At 42.4% G+C, this 25205-nt stretch overlaps 1 protein-coding gene across 1 annotated transcript in view; it reads right to left on the reverse strand.

Annotated features, from left to right (window-relative positions):
* Window positions 1-25205, reverse strand: part of LANCL3 (LanC like family member 3) — a 122780-nt gene that overhangs the window by 17035 nt on the left and 80540 nt on the right. Inside the window, 2 exon segments of the mRNA XM_037512541.2 lie at window positions 7325-7522; window positions 9691-9814. Of these exon segments, the coding sequence (XP_037368438.1) occupies window positions 7325-7522; window positions 9691-9814 (322 nt within the window).

Consider the following 25205-nt stretch of genomic DNA (forward strand, 5'->3'; position numbering starts at 1 on the left):
AGTCCCTGGAGATAGAACGACAAGTACACAGATCTATAAAATCCACAATTTACAACTGGGTTAATGTTTAATGATGTCTCCTTCAGTATGCATTATAAATATCTGCCAATTTGAGGTGGCCAAATATTTATACAGTTTGCCCATTCTCCCACAGATGCACGGAATTTGTAATGTTTACGTACTTATAATTAAACATTTTTTTTAAAAAGAGTAAAACTGGGCCTCCCCTGGTGGCGCAGCGGTTGAGCGCTGGGCTGTGAAGCTGCCGGCAGCCTCTGCAGCTCCAGTTCGATCCCCAGCCACCGGCGAGGGTCCCACATGGCGCGCAGACCTCTCCTGTTGCACCCACTGCTCCCCTCAGCAGTGTATTTTGTCACTCTACCTGTTCTGTTCCCTGCTCTGGCTCTGGTGAATCCTCTCACCCTCCCGCGCTTCTGACTGTACCCAGTGCTTGTATAAATAAATAAATCTTTAAAAATAGAATAAAATAAAAATAAAAAGAGTAAAACTGGTGTCCTTCCACAAACATCAATGATCGCAAATGACCTGGCTGAGACTTCTCCAGCTGTGAAATGAGTCCTTTCCTATTTGATAATTCCAAGGAAAGAAATTTTCCTTCAAAACTAAACAAAGACAAACGTACACATAGGCAGGCATGGAAAAACAGAAGCGACAGCGTATGGTTTCCCCAAGTTCCAGGTGCTCACATTTAGGGAAGAGACCACACAAGCTCTCTCTCCCCCTGTATATTCTACCCTTTATCCCATATAAAAAGTGGGGGAGACTGGGATTTAGCAGGTATCTTGACTAGTTTATCCATCAGGGTTATCTCTGCCGTTCCTTGTCTTTGATGGTGGTATTTTACAACTCTGCAGAGACAGAAATTACCTTGTAGAAATCTGATAGTAATGTAAATAATTTCTGTTCCTGGAAACTCACTTTCTATCTGGTAGAGGATGGATGGACTTCCCTTGGCCTCTGCAAGAAGTCAGTTTTGCATAAATCAAGCAAATTCACATCAGCATTCCCAATGGCTTTAAATATGTCTGTTGGCTTTTCCTTTGAACCAGTGGTAACTCCTTTTGGATTCCCTCATTAATTAATGGCGTAAGTAAAGTCATTGGCATGTTTATTTTATATGTGTGAGTCATGATTTTATCCTCTTTTAAAATCTGCCCTTTAACACTCCTATGTGTAACACCTAGCAACAGACACTCTCACCCAGTGCTTCCCACTCAACTACAGACAATGGTCGACTGTAGCATTGTCCTTCTTCAGTAGCTCCCACAAACCAAATGATGATTTGAAAAAGAATGGAACCTATTTAATTATGCATTCATTCATTCATTCACTGTAGCCATTCTTTTGAAAGCAGTCAATGATTACCTACAGTATGGATAGCCTTAGGCAGGGCAGGTTTCCCTGGGCATTTGACCTTCAGAAGAATTCCTTGCCTGGTTTAATGCTCTGTTGTTGCCATCTTGAAATTTTTACTTTTAAAAAGATTTATTTATGCATACAAGAACTGGGGTACAGGCCAGAGGTGTGGGGGTGAGAGGATTCACCAGAGACAGAGAGGGGAACAGAACAGGCAGATCGACTAAAATGCACTGCTGAGGGGAGCAGTGGGAGAGACAGGAGAGGTCTACAGTGCCATGTGGGTAGCTCCCTGGCCAGGGATCGAACTCGAACTGCAGTGGCTGCGGATTGCTTCATAGGTTGCATCTTTACCCCTTGCGCCACCAGGGAGACCCTTATAGTTTTGTTTTTTTTTTTTAAGAGATCTGTATTTTCATTTTGTACTGGGACATCTAAATTATGGAGCCAGGCGTGGCCCTGGGCAATATAAAATGAATGCTAAACATGACTGTTGATCTTCAGGAAGGCACGGTATAGAGAGAGAAAAATATGCACACATGACTGATAGCACATGTAGTTGCACATGTAGTTCATGACACTGCTGAGTCACAAAATGAGGAAGTACACAGGAAGGCCCCCAACCCTCTCTGGGAGGTGGGAAAGGCCACCAGGAGGGAGTTACACCAGTAACCTGAGCCCTGAAGGAGGAGGAGGAATTTGACAGGTGAAGGTAACCCACTAGTGGTCTGTGGATCCCCTTTACATTTCCAGCAGGTGATCCAACTCCCAGTTGCAGAGTTGGCTGCTAACAAAGCTCATGGCTGACACCTTCACAGGAGATCTGACCTAGCCACATGGGAGGCTATGCTCCGTGGCAACTGGCTACCCACCAGCAGATTTCAGCCAGCCACTCACTGATGGACACAGGGGTACAAAATGTCAGTTCCCCACCACCCAGTAGTCTGTGCCTCTTTAGCCTCCCCTGGCAATCCTGGAGAAGCTATTGTAGTCTCCAAGTGAGACATGCCCCTTGGGGTTTCTCCCTTGCCACTGCCTGCCTTTCTACACACTCAAAGTCTCCACCTGAGATCCAGTTCTGCTTCTAGACATCTGGCAGAAAGCTGGTGGAAGAGGGAGGGGCTCAAGCCAGAAGGACAGGCTTGTGGAAAGGCCCTCAGGCTCTATACCTCTCTAGATTTCTGCCCAGCTTTGCTACACCTTAAATTCATTCTGTCTCAGAGGAAGAGTGAGAGGCCTTTGAAAACAGTAATCTGACTACGTCACTCTTGTGCTTAAACCCACGAATTGGCTCCCTGGTACCCAGATGCCTTAGCAAGACACAGAAAGCCCTTTGTGACCCATCTCCTGCTCTGTTCTCCTGTCTTTTCTCCTCCTGACTTGAAGCTTATTTCCATAAAACCACTGTGTGGTTCCGTGTCTCTGACTGCCTAGGTTGTTCACTCCTCTTGGAACAAACTTTCTACCTTTCTTGGCCTGACCATTTACCTCAGGGATTACCTCTCCAGGAAGCCTTCCCTGAGCTTCCATAGCTTTCTAGACAAACCTCAGCACTTATACAGTATGATATTCAAATGATCTGTACACACGTTTGCTTCCCCTAGTGCCTTGCAAACTACCCGAGAGTGAGAAGTCTATCTCATTCATTTTCTTCTAATCCTCGGCACAGTGTTTGACATGAAGCAAGGGCACCACAAAAGTCTACTGCTCCTAGACTATCTCTATCTCAGCCCCACACAGGCCGACGCTGAAGGGGAGATGAGAGATGTGGAGGAAGAAGATCTTAGCTGGTCTAATTCCTATATTGGGTCCTGAGCCTGAGGCAGCTTAGAGGTATTGATAACTATGGCTCTGCTCAGAGAGAAAGGATCTCTTCCTATGGCCTGGATCACAGAGTGACACGAGGGACCTTGAAAAACTGTCTAAACCTACTGTCTTCTAACCTGACCTACTGAAATCCACAACAAGACTGCACAATTTATTTTTTTAAGATTTATTTTATTTATTTATGTATACAACAGCCGGGGTGTAGGACACAGGTGTGTGTGTGTGGGGTGGTGGTGGTGGTGAGAGTATTCACCAGAGACAGAGGAGGGAGCAGGACAGGCGGATCTCCTGAAATACACTGCTGAGGGGAGCAGCTGGCGAGACAGGAGAGGTCTGCTGCACCATGTGGGTTAGTTCCCTGGCCAGGGATTGAACTCGTGCTGCAGTGGCTACGGATTGCTTCATATAGTGCTGAGACTTAACCTTGTGCGCCACCGGGGAGGCCCCAAGACCACACAATTTAAAAGGAAGGAATGTTGGGCCTCCCCGGTGAGCGCTGGGCTGCGAAGGTGCCTGCAGCCTCTGCGGTGCCAGTTTGATCCCCGGCCGCGTGGCAAGGATCCCATATGGCACGCAGACCTCTCCTGCTGCCCTCTGCTCCCCTCAGCAGTGTGCTTCCTCCGTCTGCCTGCTCTACTCTCCCCTCTGGCTCTGGTGAATTCTCTCACCCTCCCGCGCTTCTGACTGTACCCAGTGCTTGTATAAATAAATAAATAAATAAATAAATAAATAAATAAATAAATAAAAGGAAGGAATGTTAGGTATCTTTGCTTTTTATGGGTGCCATGTCATTTCAACATGGGAACACAGATTATTGGCACCCAAGTCAGCAGTGATGGATGTCTTTACCAAATACAGCTAGAGGAAGGATTTAAGTATTAATTAAGAAATATGGTTGAAGAGGCTAAATCCTTGAAAATATGTGGTCTACCAGAGCCTTATGATAGCCAGGTTCACCACAGACAGTTTCAGCACACCGGGGAATAGCCACAAGGCTGTGTCCTGGGATCTGCCATTTCACTGAAACACACCCTGTTCTGTGTGCACTAAATGCTTAGTGTGGGCCTCCCTGGTAGCCTAAGGGTGAAGTCTCAGTGCCATCACCTTTATGGCCTGAGTTTGATTCCTGGCCTGGGAGCTAACCCACATATGACGCAGCAGACCTCTCCTGTCTCTCTCTCTGCTCTCCTCAGCACTGTATTTCTGTAGATCTGTCCTGCTCCCCACTCTGTCTCTGGTGAATCCTCTCACGCCTCCATACCTCTGGTCTACACCCCAGTTCTATGCCAAAAAAAAAAAGCTTAGTGACTCGTGACACCTGAAATAGCCAAGTCCTTGCTCTGCATTCAAAGTTGCCTAGCCAGAAGCCCTTGTGAAGTGAAATGATTTAAGTAAAAAATAGCCACACTTGTGTTTCACAGAGTAAAGGAAATGCACTGTCAGTGTTACCACTGTAATGACATAACATAACACAACCTAGAGTTTTGATTTTAGCTATGGCATTTGTTTTTAATGACTTTGCAAATGATTTTCATTCTGTATTTTAGAATCATAAAGAATATGAAGGGGTCATATAAATCTGCCTGCTATACTTCATTGCATTTAGTGAGAAAAACTATATCCCACACTGGGTAGTTATAAATGTGGAGATTTGTAAAAATGTGGAGATTTGTAAATATCCCTCAGGAATGGCAAGGATCCACAGGATAAAAGGGGTCTGTAATGATGACAAGATTGGGTTTCACTATTCCATCTCAATGTGCTCATTTCACAGATGAAGAAACAGAGGCACAAAAGGAGCAGAGTGGTTTCTCAAGGTTACTGAACTGGCTTGTGTTGGCACTACCATTAAAACCCAGAGTCATTAATTTAGAATTGAGAACTGTGTCTCTACTGCAGACATAACTAAGATAGTTTCCTGTAGAGGTGGGTTGAAAGAAAGTCAATAGGAATCAATCAGGGGGGCAGATAAGGTATCACTGATGAAAGTTTCACATTGCGGATTGTGTCTGGCAGGTTTTTAATCACAGAACCACTCTGCTGCCCCAAACCATCTGTGCTATTCATAAATCTACTCTCCAAAAATATTTTTCTCAAACAAGAGAAAATCATTTTTTAGGTCATCTTGTGTTTTAGAATATTCAGAATTTACTATTGCCAACTTCAGAGAGATGTGGATGGTCTTTGACCAGCACTTAATTAATCAGATTTTTAATCATTCTCGATAATGTTTTTAGCATTTATCTTAAAAGGAAGACCAGCAGCCTTGAGGCGGGAGCCAGGGTTGGCAGCAATAATGGGCCCTATTGAGTTCTTTATTCATCTGTGGATTGGTTTATTTTTGGCAGTCCGGTGAATACAGGGTTCAATAATTTTGCTCTGGAACCTATGTTTAATCTTACTAAGATACTGAATGCCAATGATATAGGAAGGATAAATAAAAGTCCCCTCTGTGATGAGTCCTATGTTGTGCTGTTATGATACATGATTTGCAAAGACAGATGGCATTCAATGTACAAAAATTGGATGAAATAATTGTCCTTCAAGATACCCACATCGATTAACTGACACAGTCACCCATTTTAGTAGATTATTTTCCCACTCAGTACAGGGCTTTTATTAGCACACCGAGTCCTTTTAAAAGATTCGGTATTTAACTGGGGACATCTCCAAAAATCCAAGGATTCTGGGGTGCTTGGAGGCTATCCAGAGGCCACCATCAAAGACGATTAAAGGAACTGGGAAATGAGAATGTTGAGCATAACATGAAAAGATTTCATTTCCAGGATGGTAAATAACTGTTGTTTTTCTCTAAAGAGTTCAAAGCAGAAAGAAATAGCCTCAAATTATAACCGGCAGGAGCTACCCTGAATATAATGCATAATGTCCTGGCATTGGTACAAGCACGCACAGGGGCCTTTGAAGTCCTTTTCTTAGGTAAACGTAGCAGGCAGAGAAAATATGGTTGATGGACTAAGTCTCTTATTATTCATCAACTCAAACTCTACCAAGAAAAAAATGAAATTACAGTTGCATTAAATAACATTGATTAGGTAAGTAGGGGAAAGGAAGTAATAAAAAATCAGATAACAGACTAAAGAGAAATCAAATATATTTTAAAGTTGTGCTCATGGCATTGAAGTATAGCCTTGCAAATTAAATCCACTTCTAATCCAAAAATGGTGTGTTATTTTGGTACTTTAAATCTCTCCCTTAATCAATCAACCAAAATTAGTTGATTTATTTGAATTTAACTTACTTCAAATTGTCCTTTCTGTGAAGGCTAATTAGCTGTGCAGTGGGATTTTAAAAAGGAGGGGGAAAGATGGAGTCTGATAAGTTTGCAGGCTCAGTTACAGAGGGCTCACTGAAATGACTTCCTATTTCACCTACACTTTTTACTAGGTGATGATGGAAAACCTCATATGGAGAATTCTAGAACAGTGCATCTCAAATGTTAATGCGCACACAAATCACCTAGGGAATCTTGTTGAAATGCAGATTTTGTTGCAGTGTGTCTGGGGTGGGGGCTGAGATTCTGCATGTCTAACAAGCTCCCAGGTTGCCCACTCTACTAGTCTAGGACCACATCTGATTGCTAGGCTCCAGAGTTGCACAGTGCAATGTAGCTACTGAGAAATTGCAATGTGGCTAGTCTGAATTGAGATGGGATGTAAGTATAAAATATACACAGGATTTCAAAGACTTTCTATGAAAAAAAAGTAAGATAGCTCAATTTTTAAATTGGTTGCAGCTTGAAATAGTATTTTGCATATACTGGGTTATAGAATAGATATTATTAAAATTAATTCCACCTGTTTCTTTTTACATTTTTAATGAGGCTACTAAAAACTTAATTTCATACACAGCTCATATTTCTATTCGCTAGTGCTAGTTGATGTTATACGTAACTATATATAGATCATATAATTTAAAAGGTATAGGGTCATTTCTGGAGGTCCTGTAAAGATTAAGACATTTTGGCTTTGAAAAATTCCATCTTGATCCTTTGATCTCATCTAGTAATGAGATAAGAAATATCCTCCGTTATTGGAAAAGGCATCTCCCTTTGGCTAAGCCCGAGGAAAAGCAATGCTTTCAGTAACAGTGTTTGTGAGACCTGGGGCACCGTGGCACCAGTGCACCAGCTCGTTCTCTCGCTCGATCGCCTCGCCCAACTCAGGTGGCCAGTTGGAGTTCTGTTCCTGTTCCATGAGGAAGTCCACACTCTGCCACACCAGTTCCTGATCTGAAGGCTTGAGGTGCTCATGGTAAGAAAGAAGCATTTGGAGAATGGATGACAGACCATGAGCTGCTCCTATATTGACAAAAAAAAAGCATAACAATTCACACAATTGAGAGCTAGTTTGATTGAATAGGATAAAAACACAATAGCACTATTACTTGAAAACACACACAGTAATGTAACAATTGAGCTGCCAAAGAATGAGACTTCTGGGGCACATACACTCCTGTGGCTTATCATCTGTTTTTGTAAATAAAACTTTATTGGAACACAGATATGCGCATTCATTTGCATATTATCTATGACTACTTTTGTGCTACCGTGGCAGAGACCATATGGCCTACAGAGCTTGAAATATCTTCTATATGTCCCTTTACAGAAAAATGTTTAGTGACCAACCCATCTTAGAGATATTTTAAATGTAATCAACATAGCAACATTTATGAAAATGCTCCTAAACTGCTAAAAAATAACTTGCTCTAAGTATCCCAAGCATATATTCATTCATTCAACACATAAAATTTAAGAACCCATTGTGTGCCAGATGCTATTCTAGGTAGTAAGGATAGACAAGTGAACAAAAGAGACTAAGTGCCTTCTTCTGTAAAGTTAAACACTAGTATTTGGTGATAATTTACTTAATCCTTCATCTTTAGTACTGTATACTGGGTATTGTCTAAGCTTTGGGGATACACAAATGAAGGTTCATAACCTTAAAGACCTCCCCATTCAATCTGATGAGAAAGTCAGAGTTGCATATAAATCATTAGAACATGAGGTGATAGATAAATGCTCTATGAGAGCTGAAGTTGGCCTCAGAATGAAAGGGGTGTTGAAAGTTCAGGTGACACAGGTAGTGTCACCTGAGCAGAGTTTCGAAGAATTTCTGGCACTGAGTGCAGGCCTGAGCCTGCCTGGAGGAGCAAACTATAAGGAAAGTGAAAGTCAACCCAGCCCCCATAGCAGTTTTCACTCATTTCTAGTTAGTAGGATCCTGATGATTGGCAAGTGGTGCTGCAGTCAGTATATTCTGGGGGCTTGCTCTTTCAACTCCACTCTATAATGTTAAAGCTTTATCATGACCCTCAGGTACTCGAACTTTGGACTCCCCAGAAACAGTGTTACCATCGTTTCCAGTCAAAAACTTTATCCTTAAAATTTGGTCATGAATCCTGAAGGTACCTTTCTGGCATTGGATTTTAAATTGCTAGAGAAAAGCTTGCATTGCAGGAGAACATGCACACATGAGTTAGAAATCTAGTTTGTGCTATCTATGTAAATGGCTAGAACTTCAAAAGCACAGAAAGTTTTTCAATAGATAAGATGCTGTTGGAGTCGTCTCAAGCCTGGGTTTAAGTATTTCAGATAAATAAGGGAGCTGGAGGAAGCTGGGCATTCTAAGCAAAAGGAACAGGCACAAAAGTTACAAAGATATGAGAACACTTTGCTGGTAGGAGACTATGCTGGACAGAACCAGCAAAGGGGAGAGAAAGCTTGGAGATAGATTTGGAGAAGGAGGCAGATAAACTATTAAGAGGCCTTGCCAGTCATATTCACGAGTGATGGCAGGCACTGAAGGATTCCAATGGGAGTAATTAATTTTCACTTTACGTGCCTCATCTCTCAAAAAGCCATTGTGACTCAGTAGTCTGTTATTAATTCACTACCATTAATCTTAAGCTGTCAGTGGCTGAATCACTTAATTGCAATGAGTGTGAAAACTGTTCACAAACTTTCAGCAAAGTTGGGCCAATGAATTCACAATCGAGAATAAGGAGTTTAGTGTTTAGTGAAAGTAACTGCTAACAAAAAGTATCTGAGAACATGTTCATTGCTTTGGTTTTTCAGTAATTTTTTTAAATTGTGGAGCACAAATTTTCTTCTTGTAAACTTGATTCTATCCTGAAAAGACATATTTCATGCAGAATTTCTAGCTGGCTCTAGGAGAAGGCTTTTGGGTTTTGTTAGTCTACCATGTTGTTGTAGTCATAAACCAGGGAGCAATTTCCAAAGATAATAAATATATATCTATAGCAAAAAATTGTTATAATAGCTATGATTCTGTCAGGTATATTATGAACACAAATATTAAATTTTGATTTGTAATATCTACCAAGATTTGTTTTCAAATGGCATTTCAGAGTATTTCCAGTGAAATAGATAGTGGAACACTATGTCAAAAACATCTGCTATGAGAGACTCCCTTCATTCTACAAGCCTTTGCCAGCGTTTTCACTCACCCAAGTACTCGGTTCCATAGTAAGAATACATCAGGGGGAATGGTTTCCTCTTTTTCATGGCATACTGCTTCCCAGAATCCAGAATAGCCTGGCAAATTGATTTGATCTGTGCCGGGGTCAGCACCTGAGGAAGGAAAACAAGAAGCAGAAGTCAAAATCTGGATTTCTTTTTCCTCAGACACTGGATTTTCTGGCTTAAACAGTCCATCAGCCTAGTCCCAGAATCTTTTCCTATATGGAAATAAGCTTAGTCAACCACAACATTTTTTTTCTTTTACTAGTGATTTTCTTTTTGTTGTGAAGTTTAGCTAACCTTTTCAGAAAAATTGCTGTTTTGAAGAGAAAGACACATCTTTACTGCTATAGGCTTTTATAAAACGCAAAGACCACTTTATAGCTGTTTATATCATTAATCCTTGTCACAGGAACCAAAAATTGCTTAGAAAAAAAACAAAGACTGGTCCTAACTGATTGTACGTAGCAAAGCCATTACTCCTGGTGCAGCTCAGGCCCAGACAATGCATCTTCAATTCGTACCATTTAGACTGTGCTTTTTTTTAAAAAAAAGATTTATTTATTTATACATACAAGAGCTGGGGTATAGGCCAGAGGTGAGGGGGATGAGAGGATTCACCAGAGACAGAGTGGGGAACAGAACAGGCAGACTGACTGAAGTACACTGCTGAGGGGAGCAGCAGGCAAGACAGGAGAGGTCTGCCTCGCCTTGTGGGTTTCTCCCTGGCCGGCCGGGGATTGAACTCGTGCTGCAGAGGCTAAGGATTGCTTCATAGCGCGTTGCTTAACCCCTTGCACCACCAGGGAGGCCCTAAACTGTGCTTTTAACACCGCAATTCTATGATGAGCTGCTGCATGACAGACTCACTGTATCCCTTTGCATTCCATGCAGGAAGCAAAAGTCCAATAAAACACTAAGGCCAAAATAATTTATAACATCAAAGTGACTGAATAGGGAATCGCTGACATGCAATGACTGGTAATCTGCCATATTTTATCTTTCTCTCCACAGTCAGCTTTAGAACCATGTAGATTCAAATGTTTCCAAGCCTGCAAAACATCATGGAGTTTATTAGGATTCTGCTCAGGTCTGTGATGTTTTTTGTGCCTCGCACTCTTCCTCAGGGTAGATTAGATGCTCCCTTTGGCACACTCCCCATATTGCTGCAACTCTCTCTGCTGTGGCACTTACCACCTGGTGTGTACGTCCCTCTCTCTTTACTATTATAGAGGATCATTTGATGACAAAGACTGGAATCTCATCATTCTGGCATCATTCTGGCTCCTAACACAGAACCCGAGGGGACCTTAGGTCACTAAAGAGTGAGTAAACACATGCCAAGTTTATTGGTGTGAAAAGCAGAGCTCTCCACTCCCTGTCCCCTTCTTCCTTCCCTCCCTTCCACAATGATTACTTAAGCTCCTACTATGTGCCAGGAAAATCTGCTCTGGATGCTGGACATAGGACGGTGCATAAAATAGATAAGTCCTTTGTCTCATGAAGCCAAACTTCCAGACAGACAGACCTGTTAGAAAAGAGAGTTCCTGGGTCCTGTAAGTGAAAAGAGGGAAGCGGAATAGGGGAGGAAGGAGAAAGGAAAGAATGGAGGCCTGCAGGATGAGGGGCTGTACAGGCAGGTGCCTAACTCTGTGTCCTCATCCCAGGTTTTGGCACCAGAATGTTAGAAAAGAGAGGAGGCCAAGAGTATCAGACAAAAGTGGGCTTTATTGAAAGTCCGTGAGGTGACGACTCTCTGCAGGCCAAGAGTGGCACCCCAAAATGGGAGCTCGGGTCTTTATAGGGTTAAGCTACAGCCGGAGTTTTTTGGCCTGTGAGGGTGGAGGGCTGCTGGGCTCTCCTGCCCTGAGGGGGTGGGGTGTGCTGGGATTTACTGCCAGGGGCAGGGGTCTCTCCTGCCAGGAGGGCCTGCTGGATTATTTACAGCTGTCAGCTTATCTCTAGTTTAACTTATCTCTGGCGCCTCATGCTGCTGGGCACCAGGGCAGTGATGGGCTTTATGATGGGCCTGTGTGTGCTCTCTTCAAGAACTGCACAGGCACGGTGACCAAAACAAACAAAAAGTATCACCCAAGGTTTTTAGTCTTGGCCTGACTGAATGAATCTGAGATCAAGGAAAAGTCCACTGGCCTTCAGTCTGTCTCTTGAAGACTCACACATCTAATTTCCCAACCTAATAGTTGGCATTAAAATCACTGATTCCCTTTGAAATAAAGTAGTAACGCTTTGTTAATTTATAATTTGCTCCTCTCATTTACCCAGCATCAGAAAGGTAAAATATAATCCAGGTTTTGGCCTCTTGAAATCTAACATTTGGAAGAATAATTACACAAAGAGGAAGTTGTTCTTTAATTAATCCTGTCCATTAACATTTATTGAGCTATTATTCCAGCCAGGGCCTAAGGTAGGTATTGTGAGGGACATTCTAGAAAGCCTGGGACACATTTTTTCCCTAGAGGGACCTTATTATCCAGTGCTGGAGCTGAGACAAAGACAAAAGTCTACAGCAGAGCATTTCAAGTTCATGAGCCTAGGCGTGGAAACAAACAGTAACACCAAGAGAATAACACAAGACGGTGAAGCGTGACCCAGCCTCACTGTCTCCTTGTTTTCGGTCTGGTTGCTCAGAAACAATTGTATTGTGGGTTTTGTCTTAAATTCTACTTTTTAGTGACCTGTCTTTGTCTCCTGGGTTTATTCCTCCTTTCAGCCTACAATTTTCAAAGATCCCATTTGTCCACACATTCTCATGATTTCAGGGCTCAGCCTCAGACCTTTCCTTTGCTGAGTGGCAAATTTTCCTAAATGATTTGCTGCTCTGCATTTATATAAGTTGCTACCACATTTTTTCATATGCTATTAGAAGCATCGAACTCTTTCTGCATCTATCGGTACCCATTGATCTTACATTTACTCTTACTCTACTAGTTAATACCTTGTGTTATCAATCTCTTATCAACTCCTTCATCCCGGAGCTCTCAGAGATGTGCTAAGAGCCTTACAGGACATGAGCTTAATGGGACACTGACCTGGTCCCATCTCTTATTTTTCGGGGAATCTATCTGGCACTTTGACTAAAATTAGGTCCCATCTGCTCATCTTGGTATTGAATTCATATGACAGAGGCAGTTTTTTGGGGTAGGAAATGGTCACTGAATTTGGGGGCGGGGGATGTGCTCATTTGAATGACTAAAATTCTCCTTATTTGACTTCTGTGCAATAACTGAAAATCAGCTTCATTTTTCCTTACTGGAACATTTATTCATGTGTTCTTCCCCACACCCCCAACCCCCCACCCCCCACATTTCCCTCTCCTGCTTGTGTGTGTGTGTTTAACTGCTTGTTTTTAACCTAGAGGAAATAACAAACTCAGGTTATATGTGGTGCCCTCTTCCTTTCTTTCCGTCCCTAATCCACAGCTCAGAATAGAGAGTGAGTTTATACACGATTTCAGAACCTCCCAGTCATGCATCATGTCTGGTGGTTTCCTCTTATCTCTCAGAAACACTGTGAAAAACAAAGAGAAAGCAGCACTTGTTCAGCTGGATAAAGACCAGCTATGCACGCAGTTCTTTATCTCTGGGAACAGACAGGTCCTACCCTGGGGTTTATTGATCAGCAAATAAAAAGTGAAAATAGTGCTCATTAAAAGTATGTGGAGAGGAACACTGAGGTAGTGTGTTCTTTTTTTTTTTCTTCTCTTAACCCCCTTGAACAAACATCACAGAAAGAAGAAAGGAGAGGAGATGCGAGGGAGGGGCTAGTTCTCGCCTTTGTCTGCTCTCTCAGACTCTCATGCAGCCCTCCATTCCACCCCCCAGCTCCTAGCACAGAGAAACATGCGCATGAGCGCACATACTACCTCCAAGAAGATGGCCTCCGTGCTTCTGTAATGCTCAGGGGCCTGGCGATGAGGCAACAGCATTTCCAACGGGGAAAAAAAAGTGACTGGGGGTGGCTGAGAGGGCCTTCCTGCCTATTAGGCCTTTACTGAAACAAACCCAAATTCCCTCTCCTGTATTTATAGCTCCTAAAGCTTTTGATGTGTGCTATCTTGGATGGATTTTGTTCTTTAACCTTTCTTTTTTTTTACATTAAATTAAGATACCTCAGAAATACAAAGCAAGTCTGTGGTGGTTTGGTTTAAACTGTTTTATAAGTTTAACAGATTCCCTTCATGGATCCACAAACAGAGAAGTGTTTGTTGTGAAATATTCCTAATTGGGCTCTAAGGATGAAGAGATGAAGAGCAATAAAGTTCATACTGGGCTTCTTGACCCTTCCTCTAGGTCGTGTTGTGACTGAACCACCTCCATGAAGAGAGATGACCTCTGTTAGGGAAATGAATGAAATAGATCCACCACAGAAAGCTTTCCTTACCACAGCCCTCTTTCCAGGGCAATGTCTTTCCCCCAACCCCTCTGAAGTGGTATTCTTACCTAGCTAGCTATCAACCATTGCCAACATTATCAAGCAATAGTCCGGAATGCCCTGAGTATGTGATTGCCCATCTTGCATGGAAGGCATAAAGCTACTCCAATATCACACCAAACACATGTAACTTGGTAAAAATCTGATATTAACTGGTGTGTTTTCCTCTAGCCATTTGTTTTACCCCAATTCTTTGTCCCACTATTCTGGGGGTAGCATATGCTTCTGCTCAGACAAAGAAATAAGGCCTTTTGACTTCCAGTGAAGATCAAAATGACTTCTGATGGCCCCACACGATAGCTCTGAGGAAAGACTTTCGAGTTGTTCGAGCCTGGATATTTTTAGTACTTAAGATTGATATCATACACAATAGACTTGAAGGATAGGTACAGTTGGAATGGAGCTAAAAGTAGTCCAAGGTGGTGAGAAGAATTGATATGGAATGGAACAAGGAAGTTGACTGTCAGGGTTGAGTGTCTGCTCTGCTCCTATATCCCCATGTGCCAAGGCTTAGGAGAGATCCCATAACCCCCTGGATAGATTTAGGGGATCTATAGGTATAATAGTTAGGATGTGTGCCCCCATCCCTGCTGCCTGGAGTTTGGGGAGTTGACTGTGTCTCCTGCTTTAAAGTCTGAGGTCAGTAAGAGAGACCACTGGTTGGTATGTCCCATTTCTTGTTAGCACCAGGGTAGATAGGGAACTTGTCATTCCCCAAAGTGAATTGATTTTATAAAATTTCCAGTCCAAATAATTTCAAATTAAAAAGTTGACTTTCTAGAGATTGACTTTTTAGAAAGTCAATATACACAATTGGTTATATGTTTACTTTCAATGCCTTTGTGGGGTTGCAGTTTGGTGAGAACCCACTAGATTACTAGATTAGACCTTTAGGAAATCTCTGAGATGGATGAAGAATTTCTTCAGGTGTTGAGAAGGAAAAATCCCAGGGAAGCTGGTTTGAGGCAGAAGATGTTCAAAGAGACATGCCAGGCCTTAACTATGGACAAACTTTCAAACAGGAGACAGATCCTAATAGATTGAGCAATTCATATTATTTGCAAAGTCTTGGGGTAGGCGTTTTGAGGGAAGATGTAATCTCAATAATTAGACTAAGTTAACATTAGAACACTTTAAATAATGAAACATTCAGCATTTGTTAAAATTCTAAAAATCATGACCTACAGGACAAAGTGAAGGGAGTCAATATTCAGGCTTCACAGGAGAGAGAGATGAGCTAAGCTTTGAAGGACAAGTAGGGGGTTGATAAATGAGAGTTAGTAAGGCGGATGGAGTGATGGGGAAAAGCCTGTGTTTTAGGGCAACACTTCCAAACCTCAATGTGCAGGCAATTCACCAGATACTCTTGTTAAAATGAAGATTCTGGTTCAGTAGGGCTGTGGTGGGACCAGAAAAGTGCATTTCTAACAAGTTTCTGGGTAATGCTGCCGCTGGTCCATGGAACACACCTGAAGCAGCAAGGGGTTGTGGGAACAAAGAGCGGGAGAAATTAGACTGATAGAACTATAGGAAGGTTCCTGAGACATTCAGGGAAGCAAGAGGGAGCACCAGTCAAGAACAATGCACAGCATAATTTAAATGATTAGATTACCCAGAAAAAGAAACAACAACAGTAGGAAATTCTCTGCCAATATGCTGTGTGTAGGAAAAACATGTCCAAATTTGCAAACCCCAGTGGGGAGCTCTCTTAGCCAATGTGGCCAGGTTTGTTATTTTCTTAATTAGTCTCCAAATGGGGTACGTGTGCTGGTGCCGAATGAGCAAGTCCCCTCCATCTGGTTTTCCTGATGCTCTCTGACCATTATTATGCTGGGCGAGGCGGGTTGCTCTAGCTAATGATTATCTCCCAGTCATTAAAGGGATTCAGTAGGGAATTTCAGTTAGAGACATTTGGTTTCAGATACCATTTCAATGTTGTTTCTTTTCCCTTCTCATGTCAAGAAACAGAAGCCAAGAAAACGGAGGAAAGCAAAAGAGAAAAAACAGGTTTTACCCCATTCTTACAGACTGACGACTGGCTTTAAAGATTTAGCACAAGTACCTGGTGACCCAGTCTGCACCAAGGTCACCAGATGATTTCACTCGCTTTCCTGTAAGACACTGAAATATCTCAGAGCCTGAGCTTCCTTATCTATAAAAATGGGATCATAATACTTGCCCCACCTACCTCCTTCGCTGGCAAGACTTATGAAAGAGGAGTTCCCCCTGTCTGGCTGCACATCATAATCACCTGGGGAGCTATTAAAAATCCTGGTAGCCCGCCACACCTCAAACCAACTGCATTAGACTTTGGGAATAAGATCCAGACATTAGTATTTTTTTTAAACTTGCCAGATGATTCCAAAGTACAGTCAGGTTTAATCATTGCTATGAAATATTGTGTGGATGCAAAAACAGTTTTTAAAAGCAAAGCAATAATCATATAATGATGAAGAGGACTAGGACCCACAATGGCAACAGTGAAAATGAAGACAAACACAAGAGACTCCACTTTTGGTCTGAGTCATGGGGAAGTGGAAGGGAGGAACCCGACATGTACATGAATGGACATGCTGGGTCGGGCTAGAGGTCCACTGAACCTCATCCAGTGAGGCACCAATGTACATTTTTTTAAAAAATTTGTTTATACAAGCACTGGGTACAGTCAGAAGTGTGGGAGGGTGAGAGAATTCACCAGAGCCAGAGCGGAGAGCAGAACAGGCAGGAGGACCGAAGTACACTGCTGAGGGGAGCAGCGGGCGCAGCAGGAGAGGTCTGCGCGCCATGTGGGACCCTCGCCGGTGGATCGAACTGGCGGTGCTGCAGAGGCTGCAGGCAGCTTCGCAGCCCAGCGCTCAACCACTGCACCACCGAGGAGGCCCACCAATGTACATTTTGAGGGAGAGTAAATGGAGAAACCATAGAAGAAGCAGTCAGTGCACTGAACTAGGCCTCAAAGAGATCCAACTCTGTCACAGTAACCATGGCTGTCATCAAATTCCTGTTTCCTGGGCCTCCCTGGTGGTGCAAGGGGTTAAGCCCCGTACTATGAAGCAATCCGCAGCCTCTGCAGACGATCCCCAGCCGGCCAGAGAGAAACCCACATGGCGAAGCAGACCTCTCCTGTCTCTCCCGCTGCTCCCCTCAGCAGTGTATTTCAGTCAGTCTGCCTGTTCTGTTCCCCACTCTATCTCTCTATCTCTGGTGGATCCTCTCACCGCTCCCCCCCCCCGGATCTCTGGCCTGTATCCCAGCTCTTGTATGCATAAACAAATAAATCTTTAAAAAAATTCCTGTTTCCTTATCTATAATATAAAGGACTAGAATCTGTCCACTATGTCACTTCCTAAATTTTAGCATCCCTAAAGTTTACCTGGCAAGCTTGCTCACACACAGCTCCCTGGGCCTTGCCCTCAGAGATTCTGACTTGCTAGCTGTGGATGGGGCCTGAGGTCTCGCACTTCTAACAAGCTCTCAGGTGATGGGCAAGCTGCTGGCCTGGGAACCGGTCCTTGAATGGCACCATATTAGGTGAACTCTGAGCTTCCCCTGGGCTCCAAACACTGTGATCTCCAAGGAGCTGAGAAGGTGTCTAACTATTTTTGTTTTATTAATTAATTTTTAAATTTTTCTTACATTGTTTATTTTTGTACAATGTTTGATTTCTCCCCTCATGTGTAGTCCCCATAATTCTTGCACCACCAGGGCACCTGTCTTGAACCTAAGAAGGAGCACAGCATGGTGATTAAAAACAGGGGCTTTGGCAAACGAACTAACAAAACACAACATAAATATCTCATAGACTGTGTGAAAATATGGCAGTTACCAGAGGGGATGGGGAGAAGGTCTATGCGGCATAGTCCTATGTCAAGGTGTGAAGCTGTACTCCTGAAATGTATAGAGTAATGCAAGCCAATGGCTAATCAGTAGAATTTTATTTAAAAAATAAACAGACATGGGCTTGGGGAGCAGATAGACTGAGTTCTAAACTTAGCTGTGCTGCTTTCTAGCTGTGTGGATTTAGTTGTTATTTATCCTTTCTATGCTTCAGTTTTCTAATTTGTAAAAAGTAGCAATAATAAGATCCACTGGAGCCTCCCTGGTGGCTCAAAGAGTTAAGCCTCATCACTATGAAGCTATCCTCAGCCACTACAACACAGGTTCGATCCCCAGCCAGGGAGCCAACACACATGGTGCAGCAGACCTCTCCTGTCTCGCCTGCTGCACCCCTCAGCAGGTGTTTCAGTCGGTCCACCTGTTTTGTTCCCCACTCTGTCTCTGGTGAATCCTCTTACCCCCACCCCCACCTCTGGTCTGTATCCCAGTTCTTGTATGCATAAATAAATAAATCTTAAAAAAAAATAAGATCCTCCTACCTCACTGGACTGCTATATACTAGCATAGGAATATAGGATTCTATGGGACACTTAGCACAATTGCTGGGATAAAGTGTACGAGCTATGCCTGTGAGCTATAGTGAAAACTGACATGCATAGTCCAGTGGTGACTCACCTCCCACCATTCAGCACCATAGGCCTTGGTTGGCAGTGTGTGCTGAGGATCTCTCATGAAATAACCCTGGTTTTCCTCACCTCCCACACCCATCTTGTACGCAAGGTCCTCTGTGCCACTTTGTATTCCTAAACTGCTGACACTTGTAATTCATGAACTAGTAAAGCATGGCCATTTCTGGCTCCTGTATTTTCTTTGCTTTTTCTCTTCATCACTTCTTCAGCCTTCACTGCCCCACTTTCCCCAAACCACATTTCTTTGCTCTTTCAAAATACTTCTAAAGTTTATCTCGTTTTGTGATAAGACACTAGCTGTGTAATTTTAGTTACACAAACGGCCCTCTCTGAACCTCAATTTCCTCATCTGAAAAACCAAGGAGTTAAGCTGAAGTGGTCTTTCATTTGTCTTTTTAGCAATAGTATTTTGCTATTTTGTGATTCAACAATTTAAGCAACTGTTTACAAATCTACATATACATATTTGGGTGATAATTCTGGGATGTGGATGTGATAGTATGTTTCCCTGGTTTTACCTCTTACAGATTAGGCAAAAAGTCCTTTGCAATGAAATTATACCACATGTTTAACTTATCCTATATTCTAGGCATTTTATCATTTTATCAAGATGAATATTCTTTTACACGCTTTTTTTCACAGTAAAAGGATTACAAAACTAGAACTGTTTTTTTGTTTCTTGGCATTATTTACTTGAAAATTTGGAGTCTTCAATCTCCCGATGTTCCCTATTTCACTATTAAGTCTGGATATATACTTGACATTTCACATCAGACCCTCCTTTAAGTCACTGGTAAATGAGTAGGCCAGTATTCTGAAACCAAGGTTCAGGAGACATTTACAGGTTGCTCGCTGGGTGCATGACATTGTGCTAGAGAGTACAGAAACAAAGATAAGTTGTTGCTTATTATACTAAAGGGATTATAGTCAGGTAATATAGAAAATGCCTTATCTCGTGTGCAAAGACCAATTCCAATTACATATTTGTGGCTTATTTTATTAGCTAGCTATTCTACTTGTCACCTACATTATTAGTTACCTAAGGAATACCCCTTATTCCTTGCTAACTGGATGTCAATTTTATTAAGATGATAATTATATTTAGCTCTAGGAGATAGTGATTAGCCTCAGCCAGTTATATAATTCCTATTTTCCCTTGCCAGATATTCAGTTCTCAGCTTTTCTTGATGCTAGGGTTGGTCGGGTGGCCTCATTTTGATCAACAAGGCAACTATCCTGCGGCAGGAGCTTCTTCAATAATATTCTGTTTCATAATAAAGTGAAATAGATAGATGTGGCTGTTACCTGACTTTCCTCCTTTTGGTGCCTTGAATGTTTGTGTGAGGCCTGGAGCTGAAGCAGCCATTTTGCATCCCGAGACAGTGAGCACATAGGTGAAAAGCCAACATTTAAAGAATGATGGAGGAGAAAGATCCTGAGGTTGGGGACATCTGTTGAGCATCTGTACTACAACCAGGACCACCTCCTCCAGATTCTTGTTATGAAAGGGAAAATATTCACCTTTCTAAAAGTCACAGTTCATTGGGTTATTTACTGCCAAACTCACGTCAACAGGGCAGCCAAAAAGTGTCAAGCCAGTACCACTGATAGCATTCATTTCCCTGTAAAGCACTTTTTTCCCACATTACCTCTGATTCCATGGCAACCTCCAACTCCAGAACTCTTTAAAGTAAGGCTGACTGGCTGAACAGACACATTCAAAAGCAGTTTCCAGTTCTGGCTGCACTCACAAGGGTCTGGCTCATTTTCCTCGTTAAGTGTTATCCTAGTGTCCAGAGACAAAGGGTGAAAAACACAATGTCATCTTTGCTGTCATTGCCCTGGGTGATCTTCCTACTCCTTCCCTTATCCTGCTCTAGGTCAAGGGCAAAGGACACTGTCCCATTTACCAGCATGACAATGGACCCTCAAACCCTCAAAGTTGATTTGGGAGGACCGAGAGGATGCCTGTGGGACTTAGCAGTAAGTACTGTGAAGCAGTTTTCTTTTCCAGGAACTGCTGCCACCTCAACTCAAATGACTGTATTATGAACTACCTACTCTGTCACTTGAGAGAGCAAGTCACGAAAATGGTCTGAGAAGAACAATGTTTGAACAATTTGTGACATTTTAAGGCTCATAACTCTTTCACCTAGATACTCACGACAGAAAACGCTGAGGGGGTTTCTTTGGCCATGCTCTGTGCGTGGGCCTCTGGGATTGATGTGTGCCCTGAAGGTCATCCACCAGAGCAGGGAAGGCAGAGCTTCTTTAAAACTGCTTAGATCTTTTTTGATTCTTTTTTCCATTACCTTAAAATACATTTTAATAAATGTGTTCCCTGGGGCTAAGGGAAGCAGTGTGATACAATGCAGGGCTGGCCAAGAATGATAACTCCTCTGTGAGCAAAATGAAACCTCAAGCTACTGGGTTGGGAGGAGGTGGAGGTTGGGGGGACCATGCTTGAGAAATATCAGAATTTCTGGCTTTGTCATTATATGGCCCTGAGCAAGTGAGTTAACCTCTCTGGCCTCACCGTCTTCATCTGGAAAATGAGGCGGCCGACTAAGTAACTTCTCAGGACCTTCCTGGGTCATGATTCATATGGCTTATAAATATGTATGTAACTTTCATTCCTCTCCTTGTATTCCTTTAGATCTTGAAGGGAACCCTCTACGTGACTGTGCTCAGAGTTGCTTTATGTTTGACACTGAGTTTTCAAGTATTTAAAGAGAAAAGAATTCTGGTTTCTTTTCAGAAACAGTTCTGGACAAGGACATTTAAGAGAGCGAGATTATAAAATTCTATATAAATGAGAAAAGAACACTTGGGATGACCTGGGTATGACCATGTGCTAAAGAGAATTGCCACCACTGCCCTCTGATAAGGGATTGGCAGCCATGATGAACAAAAGTTTCACTGTGGCTGGTTTCAATTTTCATTTTCCAAGAAGGAATAGCGAAGCACAGGAGAAGCTGGCTCTGAGGCTAAAGAAGAGATTAGAGTGGGCCTCCCCGGTGGCACAGCGGTTGAGTGCTGGGTTGTGAAGCTGCCCGCAGCCCCTGCAGCGGTTCGATCCCCGGCTGCTGGCGAGGGTCCCACATGGTGCGCAGACCTCTCCTGCCGCCCGCTGCTCCCCTCAGCAGTGTACTTCATCAGTCTGCCTGTTCTACTCTCCGCTCTGGCTCTGGTGAATTCTCTCACCCTCCTGCACTTCTGACTGTACCCAGTGCTTGTATAAATAAATAAATAAATCTTAAAAAAAAAGAAGAAGAAGAGAGAAGCTCCCCAAAAACTTTTCCTTAGACTTGAGTTTCCCTAAGTGCAAAGTGGTTGCTGGTGAACGAATGCATTTAGGAAGGCCTCTTCCTGGTCCTTAGAAAGTCTGGGGTGAGCAATTGGGCACATAACTAGGACTATGCAAAGCAGGACTTATAAGCTTGTAAATTAGTAATTAAGGTTATTCTCTTATACAGAGGTTTATCCTGTAACTATTTATTGAGCCCTACTATGGCTCACTAGGGATAGTCAATGAATGAAAGAGAAAAATCCATCATGGAGATCATATTCTAGTCTGAATAAATTCTGATCATGCTCCATATTTTATTACCTCAAATATGTCTTAGTCTGCCTCTGTTTTTTGTTATTATTTTAAATGGGCTGTCAATATTAAGTAAATTGTGTGCCTCAGCTCATGCTGTCTGGGGAAAGTTGAATAAATGAAACCCTTTTGGAGGCTCCAGTGCTCAACTGAACGGTAAGGATGGCCATACAGAAGAAACAATTAGCTGCCTAGCTTCTACAGCATGTAAAACATGGGGAGTTTTTAAAAACAGGCTCTACTCTAGACCAAGACTTCATGGAGGTAGGAGTCGGGCACGCTTACTTTTTAAAACCTCCATTTGTGACTCTGGGACAGAGACCGAAGGGCTTTGCCTTGCAAATCCAGCACTAGTTAGTATTGCAAATGGTGTGGGTGGTTGGAACAGGGAACTCAGCTTAATCTTATGTTGTTCATGTAGTATTGCCATATTTATACCCGGTCACAAACTAGATTCTTAATTACAAGCTTAATGTCACATACCTTCCCTACAAATCTGCTTCATTATTGTAACACAAAATACTACTGCCTGTTCACTACTTGAAATAAACAAGTGACCACTACAGCAAGGGAAACAAAAGCAAACATAAATAAGCTAAAAATACAGTGAAAGCTGCTATGCAGTGAAGGAAAATATTAGTAGGTTAAAATGACATTTTGCTGCATGGGAGAAGATGTTCATATATCACAGTACTGACAAGGGTTTAACATCAAGGTATACAAAGAATGCATCCAACTAACAACAAAAGACAAGCAACCCAATTAATAAAAGGGCAGCAGATCTGAATAGACAATTTCCCAAAGAAGATACACAGAAAGCCAGCAGTTCTCTGAAAAAAATGTTTCTTGTCACTTCTAATAAGGGAATTGCAAATCAAAACCACGATGAGATATCTCACATCTGTGAAAATGGCATAGATCAAAAAGACTTCCAAGGACAAAGTTGAGTTGGAATAAAGTTGTAGAGAGGTTCTAGAAAAAGAGGGTCCTTGACACATTGTTGGTGGAAATGTAAATTGGTGCAGCCATTTTGGAAAGCAGTCTGGACTTACCTCAAAAAACTAAAAATGGAAACACCATATGATCCAGCAGCCCAATTTTGGGCATCTATCTGAAGAACATGAAATCATCAACTTGAAAAATTGTATGTTCCACAATGTTTACTATGGCATTATTGACAACAGCAAGCATATGGAAGCAACCTAAGTATCCACTGATAGAGGCCTAGATAAAAAAGATGTAGTAAATACATATAATGGAATACTTATTCAGCTATAAGGAAAAAGGAAATGCTAGTATTCACAGCAAAATAAAAAGAACTCTTGGGAATTGTTCAAGGAAAGGAAGCCAGAAAGATAAAGACAAAGATTGGATGATTTCACATATGAGTAATATAAGGAAACAAAGCATATGTACTGATTAAATCAAAATATAAATATGAACTAGTGTACACTGTAAATAAAAGGAGGTTTCTGAGGTTAAGAGGTAGGGGGATACAGAAGGGTCAAGGGGAAATAAGGAATGGAGGGGGGGAAATAGAAAAGATATGGACATAATAGGTATGGAAGAAAACATAGAACAAAAACAATATACTATTTATCCCAGATTATTATGCATTAAAAATGTTGGGCCTCCCTGGTGGCGCAGCGGTTGAGCGCCGCACTGCGAAGCTGTCCGCAGCCTCTGCAGCGCCGGTTCAATTCCCCGCCGGCCAGGGAGAACCCCACGTGGCGCAGCAGACCTTTCCTGCCTCGCCTGCTGCTCCCGTCAGCAGTGTCTTCGGTCCTTCTGCCTGTTCTGCTCCCCGCTCTGGCTCTGGTGAATTCTCTCATCTTCCCACGCTTCTGACCTGTACCCCAGTTCTTGTATGAAATAAATAAATAAATCTTTTAAAAAAATGTTGGGCCTCCCCTGGTGGCGCAGTGGTTGAGTGCTGGGCTGAGAAGCTGCCCGCAGTCTCTGCAGCGCTGGTTCGATCCCCGGCCACCGGGCAAGGGTCCCACATGGCACAACAGACCTCTCCTGCTTTGCCCGTGGCTCCTCTCAGCAGTGTATTTCATCACTCTGCCTGTTCTGTTCCCTGCTCTGGCTCTGGTGAATTCTCTCACCCTCCCGCGTTTCTGACTGTAACCAGTGCTTGTATAAATAAATAAATAAATCTTTAAAAAAAATGTTGATAATAAAAAGAAAAAAAGCAGGCATCCCCATAACACTGAGACTAGCCTCATGGGTTAATATATAAAAGGGTACATTAATTATGTAATTAGTTTTGAAGAGGTATTTACAAAATAAGGTCTCCCAATTACACCGTGAAGGAACAGCTCATGACAAAATTTAAGTACATGCACGTGATTAATACATATTTATATACATACACATATACTGTGAAAGATATATAATTTGGACTTCTGTAACAGTACATCAGTACCCAAGGAAAGTAAATAGCTAGGTCCACTTGTATAAGAATATCTGTATCAGCTTTATTTTTTCCAAAGATTTATTATTTTTATTTAGTATACAAGAACTGGGGTGTAGGCCAGAGGTGCAGGGGGTGAGAGGATTCACCAGAGACAGAATAGGGAGTAGAACAGGCAGATCTGCTGAAATACACTCCTGAGGGGAGCAAAGGGCAAGACAGGAGAGGTCTGCTGTGCCATGTGGGTAGCTCCCTGGCTGAGGATTGAACTCATGCCGCAGTGTCTGGTGATAGCTTGATAGTGCTGAGGCTTTAACCCCTGTGCCACCAGGGAGGACCCCATATCAGCTTTATTAATAAGAGTTAAAACCTAGAAACATCCCAAATGTCCATCAACAAGAGAATGGATGAATACATAAAATCAAAGTATTCACACAATGGAATACTACTCAGCAAATAAAAGGAATAAGTTACTAACAGATGCAACAACATGTATGAATCTCATGA

The sequence above is a fragment of the Talpa occidentalis genome, unplaced genomic scaffold (genome assembly GCF_014898055.3).
Source record: "Talpa occidentalis isolate TD23 unplaced genomic scaffold, MPIMG_talOcc4v2.1 talOcc4.15, whole genome shotgun sequence".
Lineage (NCBI taxonomy): Eukaryota > Metazoa > Chordata > Mammalia > Eulipotyphla > Talpidae > Talpa > Talpa occidentalis.